At 44.7% G+C, this 24,677-nt stretch overlaps 1 protein-coding gene across 5 annotated transcripts in view; it reads right to left on the bottom strand.

Annotated features, from left to right (window-relative positions):
• Nucleotides 1-2,603: 2,603 nt before the first annotated feature.
• Nucleotides 2,604-24,677, bottom strand: part of LOC147008079 (semaphorin-4D-like) — a 27,674-nt gene continuing 5,600 nt past the window's right edge. For 3 of the 5 annotated variants that reach the window (XM_085865683.1, XM_085865681.1, XM_085865684.1), the window contains 13 exons: nucleotides 21,841-21,980; nucleotides 20,810-20,869; nucleotides 17,858-17,953; nucleotides 17,371-17,461; nucleotides 15,384-15,500; nucleotides 13,028-13,173; nucleotides 12,616-12,794; nucleotides 11,441-11,582; nucleotides 9,597-9,825; nucleotides 8,370-8,479; nucleotides 8,035-8,168; nucleotides 7,818-7,870; nucleotides 4,801-5,169 (listed from right to left, as the gene is read on the bottom strand). In XM_085865683.1, the coding sequence (XP_085721809.1) occupies nucleotides 4,979-5,169; nucleotides 7,818-7,870; nucleotides 8,035-8,168; nucleotides 8,370-8,479; nucleotides 9,597-9,825; nucleotides 11,441-11,582; nucleotides 12,616-12,794; nucleotides 13,028-13,173; nucleotides 15,384-15,500; nucleotides 17,371-17,461; nucleotides 17,858-17,953; nucleotides 20,810-20,869; nucleotides 21,841-21,980 (1,688 nt within the window). In that variant the 3' untranslated portion in view covers nucleotides 4,801-4,978. Of the gene's footprint in view, nucleotides 3,063-4,800; nucleotides 5,170-7,817; nucleotides 7,871-8,034; nucleotides 8,169-8,369; nucleotides 8,480-9,596; nucleotides 9,826-11,440; nucleotides 11,583-12,615; nucleotides 12,795-13,027; nucleotides 13,174-15,383; nucleotides 15,501-17,370; nucleotides 17,462-17,857; nucleotides 17,954-20,809; nucleotides 20,870-21,840; nucleotides 21,981-24,677 lie in introns of those variants that run through there. The other 2 variants (XM_085865682.1, XM_085865685.1) reach the window with 2 other exon arrangements.

Raw genomic sequence — 24,677 nt, 5'->3', positions numbered from 1 at the left:
TTCGACATCGTCGGGACAGTCTGAGTACTCCGCTCAATGACAGCCTCCATTTAGTGTCCGGCGCATGTTCGTGGCCGGAGAGCACCACCACATACCCTCACCCCATGTTAATGCCGGAGACCATTTCCAGTGTCGTCAATACATTGGCGGGGCCAAAACTATGAGGAGTATCCGTGCACCAATGGGGATGCTTGGAAACGCCCACCGTCCGTCCTGACCACGCCTTTCGGCCCATCCCTCCCCAAACAACTATAAAACCCCCTTCGGTGGGATGGGGCGGAATGCGGAGCGGTACAGGCGGAGTGGAGTGCTGCGTGAGTGAGTGAATGAGGCTGAGCGTGCTGAGCGCACTCATTCGGTCCAAGGCGAAACACATGAACACGAAACACATGAACACGGACGGACCTCCTCACACACCATTGGGACAATCTTCTCACACCGTCCCGTCTCTCATCTTCCGTCTCGTCCGCCGTGGATGCAAAAGAGGAGTCGGCGAGGAGGTACAAGCCCCCGACGACCGTCCATTTCAGAGCAACCCCCGCACGGATAACGCACCTCTTCCGATGTTTCCTTTCTCTGCACCTCATCTTCATTTCGCACCTTCCACATCCTCCGTTTTACTCCCCTCCTCCCCCCTCCTCAACGACTGGGAAGCATGGACCCGCCGGTCGTGCCAGGTTTAAAAAACAAAGACGTCACAAACACCTCGTCTCCCCTCATCTCTCTTTGTTCTCGAACTTTCCTCGGGGTATGTTTGTGATGGCGCCTGTCTTGCGTCGTGGAAGTCAACAAACTCAGGTTCTGTTCAACGTTCGGTTCGTTTTGTGATTCGTTTTTCAAAAAATAATAAATAAATTTAAATTCAGTTCTTCCTCGAACATCAACTGATGTTTGTACATCGACAGACGGACAGATAGACACACAGACAAAGAAGTGAATCAAGAACAGTTCGGACAGCAGGTCGAAGGTCACAGCTTTTGGGGTCAAACTTCGACCTTGAACTTTGCACTTCAATCCAGCAGAATGAATGACTTTTCCTCGTAAACTACCGACAAACTCCGTGACCTTTACAAACAGCCGACCGAGTTCACTCTTCGCATGTTTATAAATTAGAACCGCTGCACCTGTAGCTCACCTGGACCCTCACATTTGATGATGTAACCCACATTTGGTATCATTCTAACTGGGGGGGTCTGGAGAAGAAGAAGATTTTTTTTTGGAGAAATTCACGAAATCTCCCATTTTGACCTATTTGAGGTCACATGACTGTGACGACCTTCACGATTCCTGTGATCAGTCACGAGAGGAACGTCGATGCCGGATCGGACCAGCGAGTCCATGACGTCATTGTCGTGTGAGGAGGAGGGGGGCAGCTATAAACTGCCATCCTGGTGCTGCACAGGTAAGGTTATGCATCAAGGATCATACCTTCCACTGAAATCAAAAACAAGCCGCTTGTCTCCTCGCCAGTGCTTGATCGACGAGGTTCAAGATCCTACGAAAGTCCTCAAGAACAGGCCATTGTGTGCCGGTGCAGATGCCCATCGTCAAAAGTAAATCATCACCTGAATGGGTGTGAACGAGAGTGAAAGGTAAATCGAATGATGAAGTGAAGAGGTGTAAAATGACGTCACAGGTGTACAAGGGGGAGGGTAACACGTCACGGATGGGATTTACATTCACAGTTACGATTCCAGGTGTGAGCTCCGGACATCGTGACCTTTGAATACCTTTTAAGACCCCGAGGACCCAAAAGACCCTGAAGGACCTTAAGACCCCAAGACAGCAAAAGACATTGAAGACCCTGAAGATCCAAAATACCGTGACGGTTCAAAAGACCCTGAAGACCAAAAAGTCCCAGCAGAATGAAAAGACCCAAAACATCAGGTCAGGTCAGGTCAGGTATGGGAGTATGCGCCGGAGCAGCGCGTCGCTGCCTCCACTTTCCCCCCGGTATTCCAGGGGTCTCCGTCTGGCCCATCCCCATGTCCTTGAGATGCCAATCAACCTGCTGCAACCATGAGGCACGTGGTTGGCCCATTGGCCTCCTCCACTCACGAGACTCCCTCGCAGGATCAACGTCAGGGAAAAACGAGTCACATGTCCCCACAGCCGCAGGTGACACTCACGGACTATGCAGGTAACAAATCTCATGCGAGTCTCTCTCTCTCTCTCTCTCTCTCTCTCTCTCTCTCTCTCTCTCTCTCTCTCTCTCTCTCTCTCTCTCTCTCTCTCTCTCTCTCTCTCTCTCTCTCTCTCAGCAACCGCTCGTTGGACACAAAGTGATTCACAGGTCCTCATCAACCTTGGGAAGCTGTCGAACATGAAAGGGACAACATTGACATTTCTCGGTGCAACAAGCTTTCTGGAAGTTTGAGCAACAGACCGGATGATCGAGGGAAAGCTGACGGACAAGCTATTCCACACTGATTTGTGCAGTTATTTCTGCATGTTCTGGTGTTTTGGTGGTGGTTTTGGTGGGGGTTTTTTTTTGGTGGTTAAAAACTCGACACCTCATTTTGTTTGCCCCGGAGTGTCCGTGTGATGGTTCGGCCGTGAAAGAATAACACACAGACACATAAACAAACACAAACACTTGAAAAAAATATTTTTTGTGGATTTTTTTATGTCACAGCTGCCAGAACAGAAAACTTAATGGTTGTTTTGATATGAACTCCAAACTATTTGTTTCGAGAACAACCGACGCACACTAACTCCATGAGGAACAACTGTCCGCGGCTTGTCCGGCCTCGTCACTTCCGAACGGATCTTCGTCTCGTTTGAACCTGTCCAGCATGTTCCACCAAGTCTCCCGCCAAGGGTATAACCACTGTGTGAAGGTCTACTGTATACTCAAGCTGTGTGGGACTGGTCCTGCGGATCAAGTTGTCCATGATTAACAACTTCATTCCAGGATCCAAACGGTGAGGACATGAGCAAGTAATTTGCCAGCTTGTCACGTTGGAACATTGCCCCAACACTCTTGAACACGTCCAGCAGCAAAACATCGTAACGAGTCCCCTCGCTGTAAATATTCTCAGCAGATACCTCCACCTGTATCGCTGCAGACAGGAACAAAATTATCAATGAGGAAGGTGACATCATCACCTTAGGCCCTTGTGCTATGCAGATCAATGCTGATTATATCAGTGCAGTAACCGATAAACATTCATTTCACACCACGAGGCACTAGGACTGCCCAGGTAGTTTCATTCGGCGAAGGAATATAATCCTGAACAGGTGACCACTCTAACACAGGATACTCGAATGGCTTGTCAACCCACCTGGTGTTATTTCAATGGCCGACAGGTGCTCAAACTCAGGACTCTAAGATGTTAAGGCAGCTGCCTTAACTGTTAAGCCAACACCAGGCTTTTGTCTGTGCAGGACTAAATCATCAAAACAACAAAACCAGGTGGAGGGGTGGGGGTCAGGAAGTTCCTCAAGTCAACAAACCTCAAAATAATTTACTAGATGCTGACGTCATTGACATCCAGATCGGGCAAACAGAGTTAAACAAGTCAGAAGAAGCATTAAAAAAGTTATCGGTCGAGATGACTTGCAGGTGTGCAGTGAATGAGTGGCACAGAGCACCTCGACCTGAGAGGTCGGGGAGCAAGTGGTTTGCTGAGCTACGCCAGAGAGAGGGGGTATGACCCTCAGGAAGGGGGCAGTGTTTCACACGAGTTCCCTCCTGGGATTCATTCAAAGAATAGCTGTGGGGAGGAATGATGGGTAGGGGAGGACGCATGGGGTGGACAAGATGGATACAGATCAAACTGTCAGGAAGGAGAAACTGGATAAATTGGAAGGAGGTGGGTTTTGCGGGTGGAGTTAATGAGGGTATAAAAGATCATGGTTTTGGATGGGGGATTTGGATCTGAGATGGTGGTGAACACTGAACAGCTGTCTTGAAGACTTGGTGGGAAGAATAATTGAAGATAATGTGGAAGTTGGTTCCACAGGCAGGAAGAAAGAGGAACGAAGAAGTGGAAGTGAGCAGTGATTCTGGATCTTGCGAGTTTCACCAAAAAAGGGGTTGATGGTGGACTGTGGGTGTGTCTTCCAGAAACTCGGAGGAACAAAGCACGGAAACAGCAGAGGGTACAAGACAAGAAAGGAAGTGGTAAAAGACAGAGAGACCACCAACCCGTCTGTGATTGGAAAGTGATAGGCCCATCGACTTAACTTCCTCGCTGGAGTTTCCAACGACAGTACTTTGAAGGTCTTGGTTTCCAGGGCGTGAAGCTGAGCAAGGTGTAAGGCAGGAGGGCAAGCCCAGAAGGGAGAGCAGTGCTCCATCAAGCTGCAGATGAAAGCCTTGTCGGTGGATCGGGTTAACGAGAGAGTGTTGAGTAATGTTTACGGAGCTGGCTGTGAGCCAGAGGTGAACAGACGTCTGGGTCGGGCCTGGGGAGTCGTGGATTCACTGGATAATGGGGTGTGGTGCTGCTGGTACCTGTGTGGGAGAGTCCTCATGTCCTTGGTGCTTCCAGTCTTGCTCTATGGATGCGAGACTTGGACTCTGACCAGGGATTTGACATGGAGACTTAACTCCTTTGGTACCAGGTCTCTTCGGAGAATGCTTGGCTATCGCTGGTCAGAATGTGTGTCCAACAAGTGGATGCTGAGACTCACATGAGATTTGTTACCTGTCTAGTCCGTGAGCATCAGCTGCGGCTGTATGGACATGTGGCTCTTTTTCCTGATGCTAATCCTGCTAATCCTGATGCTGTTTCAATCAAATGTTTGAAACCTATGATGTTTCAATCAAAAACAAAGAAACAGACATCCTCAGCCTTTTGGGTTTCCTGCATTTCTTCATTGTTCTTTTTAATTGAAGGATCACACTCATTAACATATCCTGAGCTGAAAGTCAATTGTCAAAAGCATAATGTGCAAATTTAAATGATAGACAGATGAAGCCATGACAGCACACCTCGTGCCAGGTGTGACAGGGCCGGAAATTGGTCACTTCTCATGACCTGAAGTCTGGGTGGGTGGTGTAGTGACGTTCCCATATCCATTGGCATATTTGACCAGCATACATGTGTCGGTGCGGCCACAACCTCGTAAGCACAACAAAAATCACCAAAATAATCATGGATAGGCCCAACAACAGGAGAGGCAACAAGCAGTCCTTGTCCACCTGGATTCTGGAGTTGTCACCTGTGGGGCAACAGGGGAAAGCAAACACAAGGAAGTTTCATCAATCTCCGCAACTTCGTGTTTTCATTTCTTTCTTGTCATTCGATGTATCTGCTGTATTCCATCGAGGAATGAGAGAAAAAGGCGGGAAAAATAACAACCCACAACGAAATTAACAACAACAACAACCCGACCATTCATTTGAAATTGGCCACTGGCTGTGACACCAATACAAATTTATATTACAGACCCCGGGCATCAAAATGCGACATGTATCGAACAAATCGTTACAAACGGAGCACCTCACCACCTAACTGGAGGACAGGATTAGAAGGCTACAAGGTGTATCGGTGTGATAGGATGGAGAGAATAGGAGGAGGAGGAGGAGGAGGAGGAGGAGGAGGAGGAGGAGGAGGAGGAGGAGGAGAAATCTGGGTAAAGGACAGCATTACATCAAGAGAAAGGGGTGACATTAAGGAAGGAATAATTGTTGAGGATTCTGTGTGGGTAGACATTATGGAGATTGCAAAAACAGTAAGATACTGGAGGGATGCTTTTGTAGGGCTCTGGGTGGGAAGGAAGAGGAGGAAGGAGGAGAACATGAAGAATTAAAAAGAACATGTGGTAAGGGAAGAGTATTGGTATTATGGAGGATTTTAACTTGCCAGGGATACATTGGATCCAGGAACAGGGAAAGGGAAGAGCAGATGAGGATTTTCTAGTTTTAGTCCAGGATTGCTTATTAACCCAGTTTGTAGATAAGCCCACGAGGGCGAGTGCAGTGTTAGACCTCCTTTAAACAGATGTTAACGGATATTTTCCAGAGCTCACTGGAGTCAGGACAGGTACCGGAGGATTGGAGAGTGGCAAATGTAACACCATTATTTAAGAAAGGATCCAGAGAAGAATTGGGAAACTATAGACCTGTTAGTTTAACCTCAGTTGTGGGGAAGGTGTTGGAGACATTAATTGAGGACCGGATGAGGAACCATTTAAACAAATACAAACTAATTAATGGTAGTCAGCATGGGTTTACCAAAGGTAGTTCCTGTTTAACAAATATTTTAGACTTCTATGAAGCAGTGTCTGATTGGGTGGATGAGGGAAAGGCAGTGGACATAGTATATCTTGAATTTAAGAAGGTATTTGATAAGGTACCACATCGGAGGTTGTTCGCCAAAGTGAGGGCTTGTGGAGTGGCTGGTCAGGTAGCTAATTGGATTGCAAACTGGCTTAGTGGTAGGAAGCAAAGAGTGGCTGTGAATGGGAGGATGTCTTGCTGGGAGGATGTAAGTAGTGGGGTACCTTTAGGGATCAGTCATCGGACCATTACTCTTCATGATTTACATCAATGATTTGGATAGTGGGGTAAGGAGTAAGCTTTCCAAATGTGTAGATGACACAAAGCTTGGAGGTAAGGTGGACAGCAGAGGAAGTGGTGATCAGATACAGGAACGTATTAATACTTGCATAGATTGGGGAAAAGATTGGCAGATGTAATTTAACCTGAGCAAGTGTAAGGTGCTGGGGGATGGGAAAGAACAATGAAAATAGAGATTACAGGATGCAAGGGGTAATTTTGGAGTGTGTCACACAGGAGAAGGATCTGGGGGTGGTAATAGATACGGGAGGTAAGCAGGTAGCACAGTGCCAGGCAGCTATAGGTAAAACAAATAGGGTTTTAGGTTGTATTCGGAGAGGGATCAATTATAAATCAAAACAAGTGGTGTTAACATTGTGCAGGAGTTTAGTGAGGGCCACATCTAGAATATTGTGGTGCAGTTTTGATCACCACAGTTCAGGAAGGACAGAGCTGCCATCAAGAGGGTTCAGCGCAGGACCACGAGATTGATTTCGGGTCCAGCTGGAAGGAGACAGGGCTTTCTACACTAGAAAGGAGGCGGTTACGAGGAGATATGATAGAGATGTTTAAGATAATGAAAGGTATAGATGAAATAAAAACAGAGTAGACAGTGATAGGACCAGGGGCCATAGCTTGAGAGTAGTTAATGCATGGAATGGTCTCCCTGGAAAGGTAGTGGCAGCAGAAACAGGAGATAAGTTTAAATTTGAATTCGATAGGTACCTGGAAGTCATGGAGATAGAAGGGTCTGGGGATGTTGATCAGACTTTTAGGTAGTTTGAGTATTGATGGGTGATTGTGTATGGAGTGCTGTTGGTGGAGGTCTTCTTAAGGGTGGTTGTGTGGTTGATGTGTGTTTTTAACCAAGCCCATGCCCCCTCCCCTGACGGGGAAGAAAAGGGGAATTTTTTTTTTCATTAATTAAAAACTTTTTTTGTATTTTCTTCGGTCGGCTCGATTAAGGAGGACACCATTTACATTTTTCCCACCTCCATCCCTTCCCCGTTTATGGAATCCCCTGCGGGCACGGGGGGGGGGGGGAAACCTGCTGGAAATCCCAATTCACTGTTCAAGTTAAACCACGATCAAAAGCTCCCGTTACAAATGCTGACGTGACATCATCAAGAAAGGAAAAGTCAAAGAACAGATTCATCAATAATAATTCAAACAAAACAGTTTGAGGCCAACGGTGGCATCCTACTCACAAGTTGAAGCACGGTGAAACTTCTTTAAAGCTTAAATGACATCATGGACTCACTTTACCTGGCATCACGTATTTACATGAAATGGGGAATGGATGTCATACCGTCGACGTCATGATGAGGTTCACACGTTCCCACTGAAGGTTTGAGCGACGTCCTGCAAAACATGCAATTTCTCTTGCAATTCAGACAGCATGGACCACGATGTCTTTCAAGTCGGACATGAGCAAGCCTCAATTAATGTACACCGGCATGCTAATCGGTAAAGTCTGTGCATCGCTGGGTGACAGCAACTACGCAAACCATCAGGGCAACGCTCACCTGTCTATGATGCAATGAGTCGTATTCCAGGTACAGTGTGGGTCTTTCACACAAAGGGAGTAGCTGCTGTAGGCCTCACAATAGACCGCTGGCACCTGGGCCACACCTTCCGCTGAACTCAAATACAGCATGCCCTGCATTCACACACACACACACACACACACACACACGTCGGTTAGTGTGGACGTGGTAGGTCAGTCCATTTGAATACGAGAAATATGTTTTGCTTTAGGTGACAAGATTGGTGTTGTGCTTGCTTGTGAACCCAGCAGCACCGAGTACAAAACACGAGATAGAATTGTGCGGAAAACATCATCAGGTGGTCGTGTCGGTACCTTGTTGGGAGCCAGGAGAAGATTCTTAATGGAAGACTTGAACAAGTTCATTTTGCTGCTCACATGTGTTCCGTTGTCTCTCAGCACCACCTTGTGAAGAACACCTTTGTCTATGTGGAAAAAAGAGAGATACAACTTTTTTTTTGGATACAATGTCACTGGTTACTGATGTGCATTGTCCTGGGTCTCATTCTTTCTTCTCATTCCACTGCCATGACCTGATAACCCTCATCCTAACCTGCAACCCCCTTCAGCGCCCTCACCTGCGTCCCCTTTGGTGCACGACTCATTAGCACCCTCACCTGTGTCCTTTTCAGAGGAGTTCACTGGATCATAACTCATCATCATCATCAAAAGTTTCGTCACATCTTAAATTGGAAACGGTTCCCACTGTTGCTGTTGCTGTTTTTTTTGTTATTTGCAAGCATTTTTTAATGAAACTGTTTTTAAGTAAGTTCTTGTTCGTGACATTTGTGAGATTTTCCTGCGATGAATCACGAACCGCCGGGAACCAATCCCCCTTTTTACCATTGAAACAATGGCCCAAGATTCGCGGATTCGACATTCAAGGCATTTTTTAATGAAACTGTTTTTAAGTAAGTTCTTGTTCGTGACATTTGTGAAATTTTCCTGCAATGAATCACGAACCGCCGGGAACCAATCCCCTCTTTTACCATTGAAACAATGGCCCAAGATTCGCGGATTCGACATTCAAGGCATTTTTAATGAAACTGTAATCAAGTACCTTCTTATTCGTGACATTTGTGAGATTTTCCTGCAATGAATCACGAACCGCCGGGAACCAATCCCCTTTTTTAACATTGAAACAATGGCTCAAGATTCGCGGATTCGACATTCAAGGCATTTTTAATGAAACTGTAATCAAGTACCTTCTTATTCGTGACATTTGTGAGATTTTCCTGCAATGAATCACGAACCGCCGGGAACCAATCCCCTCTTTTACCATTGGAACAATGGCCCAAGATTCGCGGATTCGACATTCAAGGCATTTTTTCAGGAATGCGTATCCCCCACGAATGCCACGATCTTACGAATGTCGGGACCTCAGTGTAAAGTTGGACCGTGAATCGAACACACACACACACACACACACACACACACACACACACACACACACACACACACACACACACACACACACACACACACACACAGAGACAGCTCAAATATTAGTGTGCGACCTCTTTGAGTGAAAAATATCCGTACCAGTGCCAAGATAAATAATCCTGTACGTCCTCAGTTTCAGATCCGCGAGTAAGGGTGGTCCCGCGGCGATGCGTGTGTACGTATCCTTGTGAGCCACAAACAAGGGCTTGTCCTCGTGTGGTTTTACAACACCAGCCAGCAGAGGACTCTCTTGCAAGTAGCGCAAGCTGTCGTCAGGCAAGTCGAGTGACGTATTGAAGCCACTTCTGTGCAACTCGGGGGTAAGACACTGCAAGGAAGAATAGAAATGGCTTCGAAAAATATGGCACAACATCATGACTGGTCACGTCTCTTGTAATCAATCATGAATCACATTTCCTTTTGCGTAATAATTGCCAAGCTTTAGATATAAATCCCGTGGGTACAATTGTGCGATTATCAATTCAGTTTATTTAGAACATGAGAAATACATTGGATGCCTCACAAGGAAACTTAGACACAAGAGAGGCCACGAGACCCATCAACCCTGTCTTACAGTCACATGACAGGTAAACGAGATACCCGTCCCCCCTTTTTTGCTCTCTAAACGTCACAAAAACTAATTGCACATCCCACTTCACATGATTTGAGGGCCTCTGTCTGCAAGGAGCACGCCTCAGGGCCTCTGTCTGCAAGGAGCATTCCTGAGGGTCTCAGGTGCAAGGAGCATCAGGTGGTGCACCAACAATCAAACATCTCAACGAAATCACACCTGGCTAATTTTGGCCGACATATCACTCCTGTAAATATCACTTTACCCCTCTATGTCCATTGCTTCTCAGTACTTGTTCAAATTCAGTTAAATCTATGAACTGTACCACCTGTTATCACCTTCCCATGAAAACCATGAAACCATTCCCCTTGCACACAGAGGAACTCAGACATGCTCAGAGTGGTACCATACGCCTTCCACTTCTTAGTGATTGTCTTGACTGTTCTCCAAGGGAGATTCAAGACCTTTTAAATATTTTCATACCCATCCCATTATCTGTATCTTGCCACAACTTTATCCCAGAGGTCTTTTGAAAGTTCCTTGGTGCCCTGGTTGAGGCTTTTTGTGAAATGCACTACCATCCATCCATCCATTGGGACCATACTCTGTGAAGAGCGTCACCTGAGCTATTGGGCACCATGCTGGACGGGATACCACCACTCCGACACAGGATACCAGCAAGCTGACACTCATTTTGCCGACCTCAGAAGGACGACAGGCAGAGTCGACCCCACCTGGTAATAATTCAACAGCAAAGGGGGATTTGAAATCAGGACCCTCGGATCCCAAGCCCACCACCCTAACCATTAAGCCAACACCAGGCATGAAATGCACCACCCAGCAGAGGAAACCTACAGGAATAACTAATTTTATTCTGAAATAATCAGAATCACGACAATTTAGCACAGGTGGAGGCCAATTAACTTGGTGTGCGATTTTGAAGGTGATTGGTTACACCTGAGCTGATGTACAATTGCTATGACTAGTAGATTACACGTCCCATGGATGAGTGGCAGGGGTGGTGGTGGTCACGTGATGTTGTTGTCCGCAGTTCGGAGATCTGCAGTGGTGATTTAATTCCTTTGTCACGTGCCATTTTTTTCCCGAATGAGGCGTTGATTCCTGAGTGGCTTTTATGGGATTGTAATTGAAGATATTTTTAAATTAATTTTCTGAAATTTGTAGAATTTGTTTTTCACTTGGAAGTTGTGGCTCACGATGTGTAAATAAAGGTGGAAAAAAAAAATCTTATTTCATGTAATTTAATTCCAGCCTATAAGGCTACAAGGTGTACACTTTCTTTAGGCACATATACATACAAGGTAAACATCATTATCAAGGTGGAGGGACGAATTAAAGAATGTGCACTTACAGTTCCAGGGTGAACTTCAAGTCCAGACTTTTCTGGTTTCCATTTTCTCTCCCCATCATTGTAACGAAGAAAATCATTCGAGAAGGATGTTTGGATGTCACTCAGGTGATACTGACAGACGGCAGAAGCCACAACATCTTTCCTGCACGCACGTGCCAAGCAAAATTAGGATGGTGATACAACAGTGCCGCAGCATCTTCGTGCAACCAGGTGATGCTTTTATCATTCAGGTGTTTCCGTTTCATTTGATCGCAAGTTTCCAAAAATGGTTCTGAAAATATTAATAACTACTTATGGCCAAATACTATCCAAATAAGGGGTTAGGAATAAAGAGCCACAATCTGTTGTATAACCTAATGTATGCCTGGTGTTAGCTCAATGGTTAGGATGGTGGGCTTAGGATCCAAGGATCCTGAGATCATAATCCCACTTGGCTGTTGAATTAATACCAGGTGGGGTTCACTGCCTGTCATCCTTCTGAGGTTGGGAAAAAAATGAGTGCTAGCTTGCTGGTATACTGTGTTGGAGTGGTGACCCATGCAGGAGTGTGTCCAATAGCCAAGGAGACTGCTTAGGCAGCACCAACGCTCTGCACAGAGTATGGTCCTGATGGATGGAACCTAAAGTGACGTTGTGTAATACTTTTACCCCGAGTGGGCATCTCATGGTGTGAATCACGCCTTATGGGCAATGGGTTCAATTACCACGAGCAGGGGGGGGTAACAGTAATGGGGTCTAATCGAGAGATCATACCCCATTACTGCAGTCGGTATCAGGAAGCAAGTGCCACACCAGCTGTTGCTGCATGCATCCTGACAAACAGGAAATACCTGCCACACATTAACCTGTCTGTGGTACACAAAACAGTTCTGGTGATAGCCAGGAACAATTAAAAAAATTGTATTTTTACAATAAAATGCAGTCATATATTATTCCTCAAAATAATTGTTTCCAAACAACTTCCTAAAAATAACATATCTACCTGCATCCATTTTGTTTGGTTTTTACTTTCTTCTCGAGCTTGTTTTTTAACAATAAATGGTCAAGCTGGGCCATAATGATCGAAAACAGCAACGTCAAATTGATAACAGATTAAAGTTCCTGGCCCAAAATGGTCCAGACCGGTGGAATCCAGAATTCCTCTTGTTTAAAGGCAGAGAGCAACATGCTCGCACCACTGTGGTATCAGAAGAGCATAGAAAGTGGTGTCACTGGCATCATCGGGGTTGTCTGCCGTCACTGATACATCCTGTAGTTGTGTGAAAGGGAACATGTCTGCACTGCCACATTCCAGACGAGACTTCACGAAGGTGGTCCATTTATTCTGGAGCACCCGGAGTCCACCGATATCATCCTGCGCACAAGTGATGCTGCTGTATAACAGTGTGCAAAGAATACGCTGCAGAATGACCACACGCTTTCCAAACATGTATGTCTAATTGGCAGGCACGGTTTGGGAAAAGAAAAAGTTGGACGGCACGGGAGGCGATTCGATCAATATTTAATTACTTGCTTACAACTGCATCGTCACCGGAACATCTCATGCCCGTCTGGTTACACTCAACCGGTAGGAAAACCAGAACATACTTTGCAGACCCTGGCCACTCTGGGAACAATGGGCTTGCTGATGGAGGAAAACTCAGATGCCATTTCCGAGAAGAAGAAGATGACCTCGCCACCTTCATGCTTGCTTGCATTGCCTCGAATCACCTCCACACCGGCAAATACAGGGTCTGGAACACATGGAAAATGTGGTTATCTTCACGTTATGGACTTTTTTTGGGGGGGAGAAAAAAAATCTGACCCACATATGCACCAGAAAAAAAAAAGAACTGTTACAAGAGGGGGAACTGTTAGCAAAGTAGAGGGCAGTGGAGAGATGCTGGGATGGGGGGGGGCAAGATGGTGGGAGAAAGAAGGGGGTATAACGGTGAAGGATTTTGGAAGAGGTAGAGTTGAGGAGGTTGGATGAATTTCTGCTGAAGTTGGAAAAAAAAAAGAAAAGAACAATTAATAATGGAAGACAAAGCATTGCAAAATGGGATTTTTTTTAATTTGTAGGTCAGAGATTTGTTTAAATACTTTGGAAGATGGATGGAGTGCGGAAGAATGTACAGAGTGGGGAAAGGAAGCGTTGTAACAGGAGGAATTTTGAGACACCGGATGAAAGAAAGGTCAAATTGAACATAAGATTTTGAAGAAGAAGAAGAACCAGGCGGAGAGGGGAAGTTGAAGTATTATAAGAGACTGTTTTTTTTTTTTGCAGATTAGGGAAGAGTGAAGGAAAAGCTTGAAGAAAAGGTCGTGAAGGTGTGTGGTGAATACCTTCACGATCAGAGTGGGAATGGCAGGGAAGAGGGCAGAGAAGGAAGAAGAAGAGTCAGTACAGGAAGTCACGTGGGTATGAGATGAGGTTTTTTTTGTATTTTTTATATTTTAAGACATGAAACAGAGGGTAGAGTTGGTCGGGATAGGAGGGTGGAGGGAAAAGAAAAGGAAATAAAAACTGATGGTAATAAGAAGAAAATACAATCAACACGATCGTGCACACAGACGGGAGGACGGGTAGGCCTCAGGGAAACCTGATATGACGAGACCGACGAATACTCACCAAATTAGCATAAGTTCTGAGACAAAACCGAACAAGGAACACACAGTAATCATGGAGGCAACAAAATAACAGTCAAAACGTGACAAACAACGACCGGAAACTTATCTTTGAGAAGGTCGACAGAGACCCCGCTTAAAAAGCGGAACGGGAGATTGTCGCATTGAGACAAAATTTTCACCACAGGAGCGACTACTCATGTAGAATAGTTTCATGATAATTATGATGTCATAGGTCACGTGGTGTGGCAGCCATATTGGATTCACCCTTAAACCTACAAAAAATTCTTCTTCTCCAGAACGGCTGGACAGATCGAGGGGAAACTTCACACAAATTTTCCCCTCAGCCTTGGGGATACCAGGGTGTTCACAAAAATAATTGATAGGTCACATGGTCTGGCATCCATATTGGATTGAGCGACAATCTTAAAAAAAGAGCAGCTTCATTTCTGTTGAACCGCTTCATCGATCGACGTGAAACTTCAAAATTATGATCCAATAGTGATGGTGAAAATATGTTTTAAATTTCAACCTGATCAGGCGCATGGTCTGGCAGGCAGAATTATTTAATTTTTTGATCTGGGTTTTTTATTCTTTTGTTTTTTGAATAAGGCTCAGTCGGCTGCACCTGGAATGGTTCGAGGGTCGAGGAGTCGCAGGTGAAACCAGAATCCTGTCCAGGTTCCTCTTGATGACTTCATCTTTGCATTTTGCTTGTTCGGGTTCCTTCTGACGACTCCAATGCAGGACTGTACCGACTTGGTCTTCCATTTTATCTGAATTTAATTTATTTTAATCCCATTCTGAATTCAATTGAATGATAATGAATAAACGTCATGGGTCAGGGTCAGGTGTCCCATCGAAGCGGGACGTTTTGGTACCCGGTCATCACTGCCAGCAGTTATAAAGTGGCAGTACCAATTATGCCTCTTATTAATTACCGAACACACCAGTACATAAACACCACACAAAGTACACCCCAAAAAACTACACAAAAGTCCTGGTGAGGGTCTGCAATCTCTGATTGCTGTTTTTTTTTTTTTTGGTTTAAATTGAAGTATATCCGTGAACACTGCGTGGGGCAACGTGTTCCATGAACTCTCCACTTCTATTTTCATCTGCATCAACTCAGTCCAATTTTCTGAAATTTCAACCTAATTTTTCATTGTCATGCAGATGATACCCAGATGTATCTGTCTGTCCACGGAACCTGACAATGTGCTGTCTTCTAAAACAATGAGGAGTTTCCATCGGGAATACGTCACATCGTTTTGAGTACTGTCGGAAGAGGATGAACCCTGCAAGTTATTTCACGTGGGATGGGCATCCGCCTCACCGTGGAGCCAACGTTTACTTTCCACGGTACGGATGGACACGCGCTTTGATGACGTCCGCTCAATCACTGCGTTCATGCCAAAGAAGTCGTCGGTGGTTCCTGCATACAGCTCACCATCTGCAAGACACAGAGGTGAAACCAATATGAGCAAAAGAAAAAGAAGAAAAGGCTATTTGGCCGAGCTATATTTTAGTCGTACTGCGAGGACCGAAGGGGACATCGCAAAGCATTTTCAACAAATCATATCAAACGACCCTTGTTGGAAACTAAATGAAAATAACTTCATGGACTCTGTGCACTGCTAGAAAATTGGTTTAGCAAAAGTGTTCACCTCCGACTAATAATGTCACATTTCGATGAAATACTAATTATAAATGATGTAGAAACAATTTTTCCAAATTAACTTGTTTTTATAAACAACTGAAGAGATCAAACTAAACACCGTTAGAGTTGAATGAGGTGACATGTCAGAAATACCTGCAGAAAACATGTTTCAAATCAAAATTCATTGGTTGTAAAAGTTTTCGGCCCCTTTGGTCAGTACCTGGTGGAAGCACCTTTCACAGCAATGACTGCCATGAGTCTTTGTGGGTAGGTCTCTACAAGCTTTACACTGTGACATGGTGAAATCTTTGCCCATTGTTCACGTGAAAATTGCTCTAGTTTTGCCAAGTTTGATGGGGATCATCGATGGACTGCAATCCTCAAGTCTCACCACTAATGTTAAATTGGGTTCAAGTCAGGACTTTGACTGGGATTTATTTTCTTCTTCTTCAGCCACTCCGGTGTGGCTTTGTCTTTGTGAATCGGATCATTGTCCTGCTGAAATGTGAATCTCTTGAAACCCAGTTTCAGATTCATGGCTGACTCGAGCAGGTGTTCATCAAGGATTCTCCTGTACTTTGCACCGTCCATTATCCCTTCTATCCCGACAAGCTTGTCCGTCCCTGCTGATGAAAAGTATCCCGATAATATGCTGCTGTCACCACCATGCTTGGCAGTAGGGATGGTGTTGACTGGGTGATGTGTCGTGTTCGGCTTGTGCCAGATCTAATGCTTTGCATTTCGACCAAAAAGTTCAATTTTTTTCTCGTCTGATCACAACTTTTCTCCACATGCCTGCAGTCTCATGAAGATGGTTTTTCGCAAACTCCATGCAAGCTTTTCGATGCGTCTTTTTCAGTAATGGCTTCTTTCTTGCCACCTGTCTGGAGGTCCAGCTTTGTGAAGAGAACGGGATAATGTTGATTGATGAACACTGACCCCAATCTCAGACATCGAGCCTTGCAGTTCTTTCAAAGCCATTGTTGGATTCACAGTGACCTGATCTGAGTGGAGTCTGGATGGTATGATACGTCTTCCACTTCTTCATGATGGATTTTTTTTCAAAGGGATAATGAGTGACTTGGAAATCTTCTTATAACCCTCTCCTGAACGGTGCTTCTCCACCACTTTATGTCTGACTTCTTTGGAAAGCTCCTTGGTCTACATGTTTACCTTGTTGGTTGACCAAGTGAGTTTGATCTTGAAAATCCTTTGATGAGTGCGGGAGGTTAATTTTTAAATTAAACCACTGATTACACTGAGGTGAAACCCATTACACTTATTTTGTAACCTTTCAAACAAATAATTTGCTCCTGAAGTAATTTAGGGTTAATTAGGCAAAGGGTTGTACATATATGTATATGTGTGTACGCACAGGTGCATACTTCGAGACCTGGGAGGGCTATGCTCCATCTTCTGAAACCTGCATATGGAGATACCAGCCATACACACACACACACACACACACACACACACACACACACACACACACACACACACACACACACACACACCTATCCATTCATTCAGGAATCGGTGAGGCTAATGCACGATCTATACTATAGTACATCTGCATCCAGATCCACACACATTTTAATACACAGACCAATTACAATAGCCTGACGTGTCCCTTCAGGTATGGGAGGGATATCAAAAGGTGTACCTGCCAAGACTGAAGTAAGTCTCTGTTCAGGGTCAAAGGGACACTTTGCATGACCAGATTCAATAGAATTCATCTTCAATCCTTCAAGGTCCTGAAAGCACACGGTGCCAAAGCAAAGCCGTCACCTCGACATTATATCCATCATGTCATTTTTGGAACAACATATCTGGACTACCTTCTGACATTAACATAATTTCCTCAATTTTCCTCTCATCACAATATCTACTGAGTAGCAACATCAACATAATCTCAATATTATCAACTCAACACCAAGTCCTAGTTTCAAGATCATCTCCACACCACTGTCATCTCAACATAAACTGCACGGTCAGCTTAAATAATCTCTCACGACTTGTATCTCAACCCAATTACATCATCGATATGCCATCTCAGATTGAAAAACTAGTGTCATCTCAACATCATTGTTCATGCCAAATGAAATGCATTATGCTCAGTGAATGTAAGATAAGGAAATCATTTCACTTACAAAGTGTGCGCACTTTGGATCAAAGGCGTAGGTGCCACAAGCGTAGAGTTGAGAGCCGTTAATATGCAGTGAGAGGACGTAGTTGTGGCACTGCTCCTACACAACAACAGAAATGTCAGCTTTCAGCAAATGCCAGTGATTTTACAGGTTAATTATCCTTCCAATAACCACAGGATAACATATATCACAAAACTCAAAAAAAAATTACTAAAATGTTGAAATTAAAATAAAATAAAACGAAAAGCCGAGAAAAAGTGTCGCATAATTTCACTTAGTTTGAAAGATTTCAGTCTGTTCACAACTCAGGTTTCTGCCACCTGTGTAAAGGATGTTAAAACACAGAATAAGTCGTTTGGTTCTTTATTTTCCTCGTGGAAGTCCGAAGAGCTCTATTTGGCCATTTTTGCAATATTCTACAAATCATTTCAAATAAAGACAGGAGAGTTTAGAGAACACCTGACCCCGCACAGACTTGAGAAAAAGGACCTCACTCCACACAGTCTTGAGAAGAATGACTTGACTCCACACAGTCTTGAGAAAAAGGACCTGACTCCACAGTCTTGAGAAAAAGGACCTGACTCTGCACAGTCTTGAGAAAAAGGACCTGACCCTGCACAGTCTTGAGAAAAATGACCTCACTCCACACAGTCTTGAGAAAAAGGACCTCACTTCACAAAGTCTTGAGAAAAAGGACTTGACTCTGCACAGTCTTGAGAAAAAGGACCTCACTCCACATAGTCTTGAGATAAAGCAAGTGACTCCGCACAGTCTTGAGAAAAAGGACCTAACTCCACACAGTCTTGAGAAAAAAGCATGTGACTCCACAGATTTTAGAAAAAGGACCTCACTCCACACAGTCTTGAGAAAAAAGCATGTGACCACAGATTTGAGAAAAAGGACCTCACTCCACACAGTCTTGAGAAAAAGGACGATGTCTTCGATACAACGTCAACGGTATTCCAACGCAGGTGGTGTGGAAAAGGAGATTGACCATGTCCTCGTTGATGGTCGCTGGAGGATGATCCACAACTGCAGGGTCGACCGGAGTGCTCAGTTCCTCAATAATGACCACCGGCTTGTTGTCGCAACTCTGAAGTTGCAGCTTAAATCTGGGAGAATGGTACCATCCCAGCTGAGGCTGGATGTTGGCAAGCTCAGGGATGAGAGAGTAGCTGAGGAGTATGCAAACAGACTGAGTGGGGATTTGGGGGGTCTGGGTGCTTTGGGGAATCCTGAAGAGTTGTGGAGTGCGTTCAAGACCACTGTCCTTGATACAGCCGGTGGATGTTTTGGAACTCACTGGAGGGCGAAGAAGAATTTTGTTTCTCAAGGGACACTGGATACCATTGACCAGATTCGCAGGGCCAGGCTGAATGGCAGAGCTGAGCTGTTCAGGGAGCTGAGACATAAAACTGTACATGCACTAAGGGTGGACAAGGAGACATATGTGCGAGGAATCTGTGAGGGTGTTGAGGATCACCTGTGGTCATGTGATTCTGGTCTTGTTTCCAGGGGAATTTGTGCATTGCGTTCCTGCAAGCCCGTCCCTCGGTGTGCTGCAGTTAGAGCGGAAGGTCGTGGGCTCTTGACAGAGGAGTCTGAAGTGAAGGCCCGCTGGGCCGGTTACTTTGAGCGATTGTACCAGGCTGATCAACCAGCTGTCGAGTTGGACGTCAGGGGTGTTACAATCCCTATTGCTGATCCGCCTTCGCTTGTGGAAACACGGACTGCGGTGAACCGATTGAAATTGGGTAAAGCTCCAGGGATCTGTGGCATCCATGCTGAACTTCCCAAGGCTGGTGGAAATGCTTTACTCGTGTCATTGCATGCAGTTCTGTGCTCTGTCTGGAACACAAACATCATCCTAACTGACTGTAAGAGGGGCCATGTTGTCCCTCTCTGGAAAGGGAAGGGTGATCACCAAGACTACAACAACTACCGAGGGGTGACGCTGCTCTCATTGCCGGGCAAGGTCTTTGCGAGGATAATTCTTGATAGGGTTCGCCAACATCTGCTTGAGCACCAGCGTCCAGAGCAGTCAGGCTTTACACCAAAGAGGTCAACGTTTGACCGTATCCTTGCTCTTCGGGTCCTCACCAAACGCAGATGAGAGTTTCGGCAGGGGCTGCTTGCAGCTTATGTTGATCTCTGTAAAGCATTTCAGTGAATCGGGATGCCCTCTGGAGGATTCTTGGTCTTCGTGGAGTGCCACCAAAACTGATCGAGCTGATGTCTGAACTATACTCTGGTACTGAGAGTGCTGCGAGATGTGATACCATCTCTGACTTATTTTCAGTTGTTACTGGAGGTCGTCAGGGGTGTGTACTGGCCCCCACACTTTTCAGCACTTATATGGACTGGATTCTGGGGAGGATGTCAAAGAGATCAAGCTGTGAGAGATTGTTTGGAAATGTCAAGATCTCTGACCTTGATTTCGCAGATGATGTGGTCATCTTTGCTGAGACTCTAGATATCCTTTTGAGGGCCCTCGAGGTGCTGAATGAGGAGTCGGCGCCGCTGGGATTATGGGTTTCCCAGGTTTCCCAATGAGGGATGAAAGTCCGAGTCTTCAGGTCCTTGGTGCTTCCAGTCTTGCTCTACGGATGTGAGACTTGGACTCTGATCAGGGATCTGAGACGGAGACTTAATTCCTTTGGAACCAGGGCTCTTCGGAGAATCCTCAGCTACCGCTGGTCGGACTTTGCGTCCAACGAGCAGTTGCTGAGAGAGTAAATCAGATGAGATTTGCTACCTGCATGGTCCGTGAGCGTCAGCTGCAGCTGTATGTTTCCAGGTGTGGAGGGCCACAATTGGAAAGGTGCGTTTGTGCCTTTCCTCTGGTGAATAATTTGTATTCATTCATTTTCAAAAAAAAACCTGCAGCATTGCAACGTCTTTGTGGAGCACATTGTGAATTGGAAAGGTGTCGCGTGAGACCAGAATACAACTTACCTTGGTCTTCATTTTACTTTGGCAGGCTTTCTTGGCCGAGTCATTCGCTGCAAATCCTACCTGTAATATAAAAACAGCAAAAAACAACAACAGCTTTCTTTTACCCCATCAATTCCCTGCAGCTAAAGTCTTTTTCAATTTTAAAAAAACCCAGCAGACCCCGAACAGGAGGAAACATCAAACAAATCAAAGTGTTGTCACATGTTTCGCTCCGCCATCGAAGGTGGACGGAGGTTACAAATCTGATATTCAGGGTGTTCCAAAAAAGACCTGGACAAATTTGGTTGTTAATGTATTTAGTACCACAACTGATACAACGATAACAACTTTGTTTTTTTTATGAGACAGAAACTCAAAAAGTTTTCTTTCTTTTCAGTTCTGGTGGTTTAATGTAAAATAAAATGGTGACTCAAGAGGAGAGAGCTCAGTGTGTCGAATGGTTCACCGACACGCAAGTTCAGCGTAATTTCTGTGCGAGGTATGGAAGGAACCCGCCATCCCAGACTGGTACCAGAGAGTGGTGCAGGAGGTTCAAGGAGACTGGAAGTTGTCAGAAACAGAAAAGTACCGGTCGACCAAGAACAAGTGCAGCAGACGTTGAACGAGTCCGTAAATCATTTCAACAAAGTCCCCCGAAAAATCAATCCTACTCACATCCAGAGAACTGGGACTACCAACCAACAGTGTGCACAGGATTTTGCAGAAAAGACTGAAGCTTTGTGCCCATAAGGTGCAGATGCTGCAACAACTCAAACCAAATGATGGACCCAAACCCAAGACGTTTGGCTTGGAAATGTTCAGTCACATCGAGGATGACGAAGATTACCATATTTTCCAGTGTATAAACCGCACTTTATTATCGGCAAAAAAGGGGTAAAAGTTGGGAGCGTGGCCGATAGATCTGTAGCCAATCGTTAGCCAATCTGTAGATTGGCAAAATAGCCAATCTGTAGATGTGAAGATTTGTTTTTGCAAAATAAATCTTCTGATAATGTATGTGGTCAAGACTCTCTTCCAGTTGATAATCCCACCTTTTCCAGCTCATCTGTGACGTTCGACGCATTTAGGGCAATTATTGCTTCAAGAGCTCCAACGTAAAGTTTATCGCCGTCCTCCGATAGCAGCAGACTTGAGAAGTGGCTGCCATTGTTGAAACGATGCACAGGTATGTCTTCGTCGATCATGCAAGCACACGCACACGTATACACACACATCGTTCGTTGAATTCGTATTTGGGGAACAGATGGATACACCTTTACACCTGCTTCTGGCATGCAAAATGAAACACCTCCACTTTTTGAAAGGTACAAAGATGCCCCACAAGAGTACTTTTTACCACCACCTTACTCAGCAGATGCACAACCAGACTTGACTCGACTTCAGACAGACACAGTTGCTAACTTTGTGGGAAGTGATGTAAACCACTCAGTGGTGGAATGGTCTGAGTGTCTGCTCTGAGTCTGGAAGGTTGGTGGTTCACACCCCCAGCTGAGTCATACCAAAGACCTGAAATGGTATGTGCTGCTTCCTTGTTTGACACTCAGCATTTAAAAGCATTGATAAACAACCATAGGTTGGCAATAATATGGCAGACTTTGATGGGCCAAATGACCAAATGACCCCCATGAAATGCTAACCTACGGGGAATGTCTGTGCTCCACCATCTAAATACCAAGTGCCAAGGAAGGAGGCAACATTACCAGTTTTTAAAATGTTGGTGTTGTGAGTCAGCCAGGGTGAGAATCGCCGACCTACCAGACTCATAGTAGAGGCTCTCACCACAATGACACCGGGTCTGAATAACCATTATGCCATCACGATTGTGGAAGCACTGAATATCCTGACATTATTACTGTGCGAAATTTTGAAAAAGCGAAAAGGAGGAGCCGATAAGACAAAGACATCTCCATGCAGAATGAGCAAATTATTTAACTCGAACCTCCAGCTTTAAGTAAGCAAAGTGATTTGGTTTTTAATATTTTAAAAAAATTATAATAATTCCATACCATTTGTCATGTTACATTTCATATTACTTCCCAGAACAATATTTTAAAACTACTCGAACAAATATTCCATCATCATCTCCATCATGGACCATGCCTTATTGGCAGCACCAATGGTCTACACCAGGCAGTTACCAGGTTGGGTCGTCACTCCGACTCAAGAAAAAAAAGGGAGGGATTTGGAATTTTGCAAGGTACCAGTGATACCTCACCTACTCTTCAGGAAGGACACCATGGGATATTTATCGTCCACCAACTAATGGTGGTAGACAGGACACCCATTGTCATGTCCATCCGAGGGACGAAACACTCATTGATGAATCACCCTGCCTGTGAAACATTGGGACGACAGTGTATAGCTGGGTTGGGATTCAAACCCAGGCAAGGCAGCTTCGAGACCATCTCCAGACCATCCTCCCAGCTTTAACAAATATCGAATAACCTCAGATTACCAACCTGACTCCAATATATAAACCATAATCTCAACCAACCCCACCCTCCCCTTACCCCATCCCCCAACCAAGTTACCTAAAGCTTACTCCAAATCTAAACAAGAAACAATTTGATCAACAACTATTTTTTTTTTAATGTTAACTCACACTTTGAAGACATTTTATGTCGTTTCTTAAAAATGTGACAAATAATTTTCAGCCCAGCATTCATCATGATAAACTTATTGACGAGGAACAAGGCAAAGCAAGTGGCTCCTAAATCATAATTACAATTGCTGCTTGAAATGTAAAACCTCTTCAATAACCCTTCTTCTCTTGAAACAGCCGGAGATACTTCTGAACCCACACACACTCAAACCCGCATTAATAAAATTGTGCGTCAATATTTGCGTGTAATATTTATTGATCATTGTGTCGTAGATCATTGTGATCATTCCGTCTGTGTGTCGGAGGAATAACTGCATGGCGAGGGCAGCTAGAGCCACCGTGATTGGCATGAAGCTTCATATTGTGAATGTCATGGATGAGTTCAACTTTGAGCTCACAAAGAAAATTATAATTTGAAAATTAGTGCGCAGGACTATATTTACTCAAACTGTGGCCACGTGACCGTTTGTGTCAACACCATCTTCAGCTCTTATTGCACCAAGAGAAAACAACGGTGTGAGTCCCGTGCGTTGAATGTGTTCTTTCATGAAAAAGTTCCAAAAAGGAAGAAAATTTTTGGATTATAACTGGGAAGTAGACACACATGACGTAGTTAAGGTAATTAAAACCACAGGTGACTGTGTAAACACTCTATCAAACCTTGAGAACAAGACCATTCCAAATGGGAAGTTCAACTCTTCCTTTTTGTCACAGACCTGCAATCTATGAGAAAATGAATCGCTCATCGTGGCATGTATGATGTACTCAAATAAAAACACATGTTGGACCCTTTACAGATCACAACAAATAACAAGAAAAAGAGCAATCAGAGATCGCAGACCCTCGCCAGGACTTGTTTTGTGTAGGGTTTGTGTACTGGTGTGTTACATAATTAATGAGACATCATTAGTACTGCCACTTAATAACTGCTGGCAGTGATGACCGGGTACCAAGACATCCAGCTTTGATCGGACGCCTGACCCTGACCCATGACGTTTGTTTATTATTATGCAAATGAATTCAGAATGGGATTAAAATAAATTAAATTCAAATCAAATGGAAGACCAAACAGGGACATTCCTCTATTGGCGTCATCAGAAGGAACCCGAACAAGGAAAAAGCAAAGATGAAGTCATCAGGAGGAACCTGCGCAGGATTCACATTTCAGCTGCGTTCTACATATGCGATTATGACGTCATTACGAAGGCACCAATGAAGTCATAAAAAAAAAACATCTCACTCATTCCCCATGAGGAGTTCTTTCCA

The sequence above is a fragment of the Eptatretus burgeri genome, chromosome 22, assembly GCF_056783735.1.
Source record: "Eptatretus burgeri isolate ZD-2024b chromosome 22, Ebu_testis_v1, whole genome shotgun sequence".
Classification (NCBI taxonomy): domain Eukaryota; kingdom Metazoa; phylum Chordata; class Myxini; order Myxiniformes; family Myxinidae; genus Eptatretus; species Eptatretus burgeri.
This window is presented reverse-complemented; position numbering and strand designations above follow the sequence as displayed.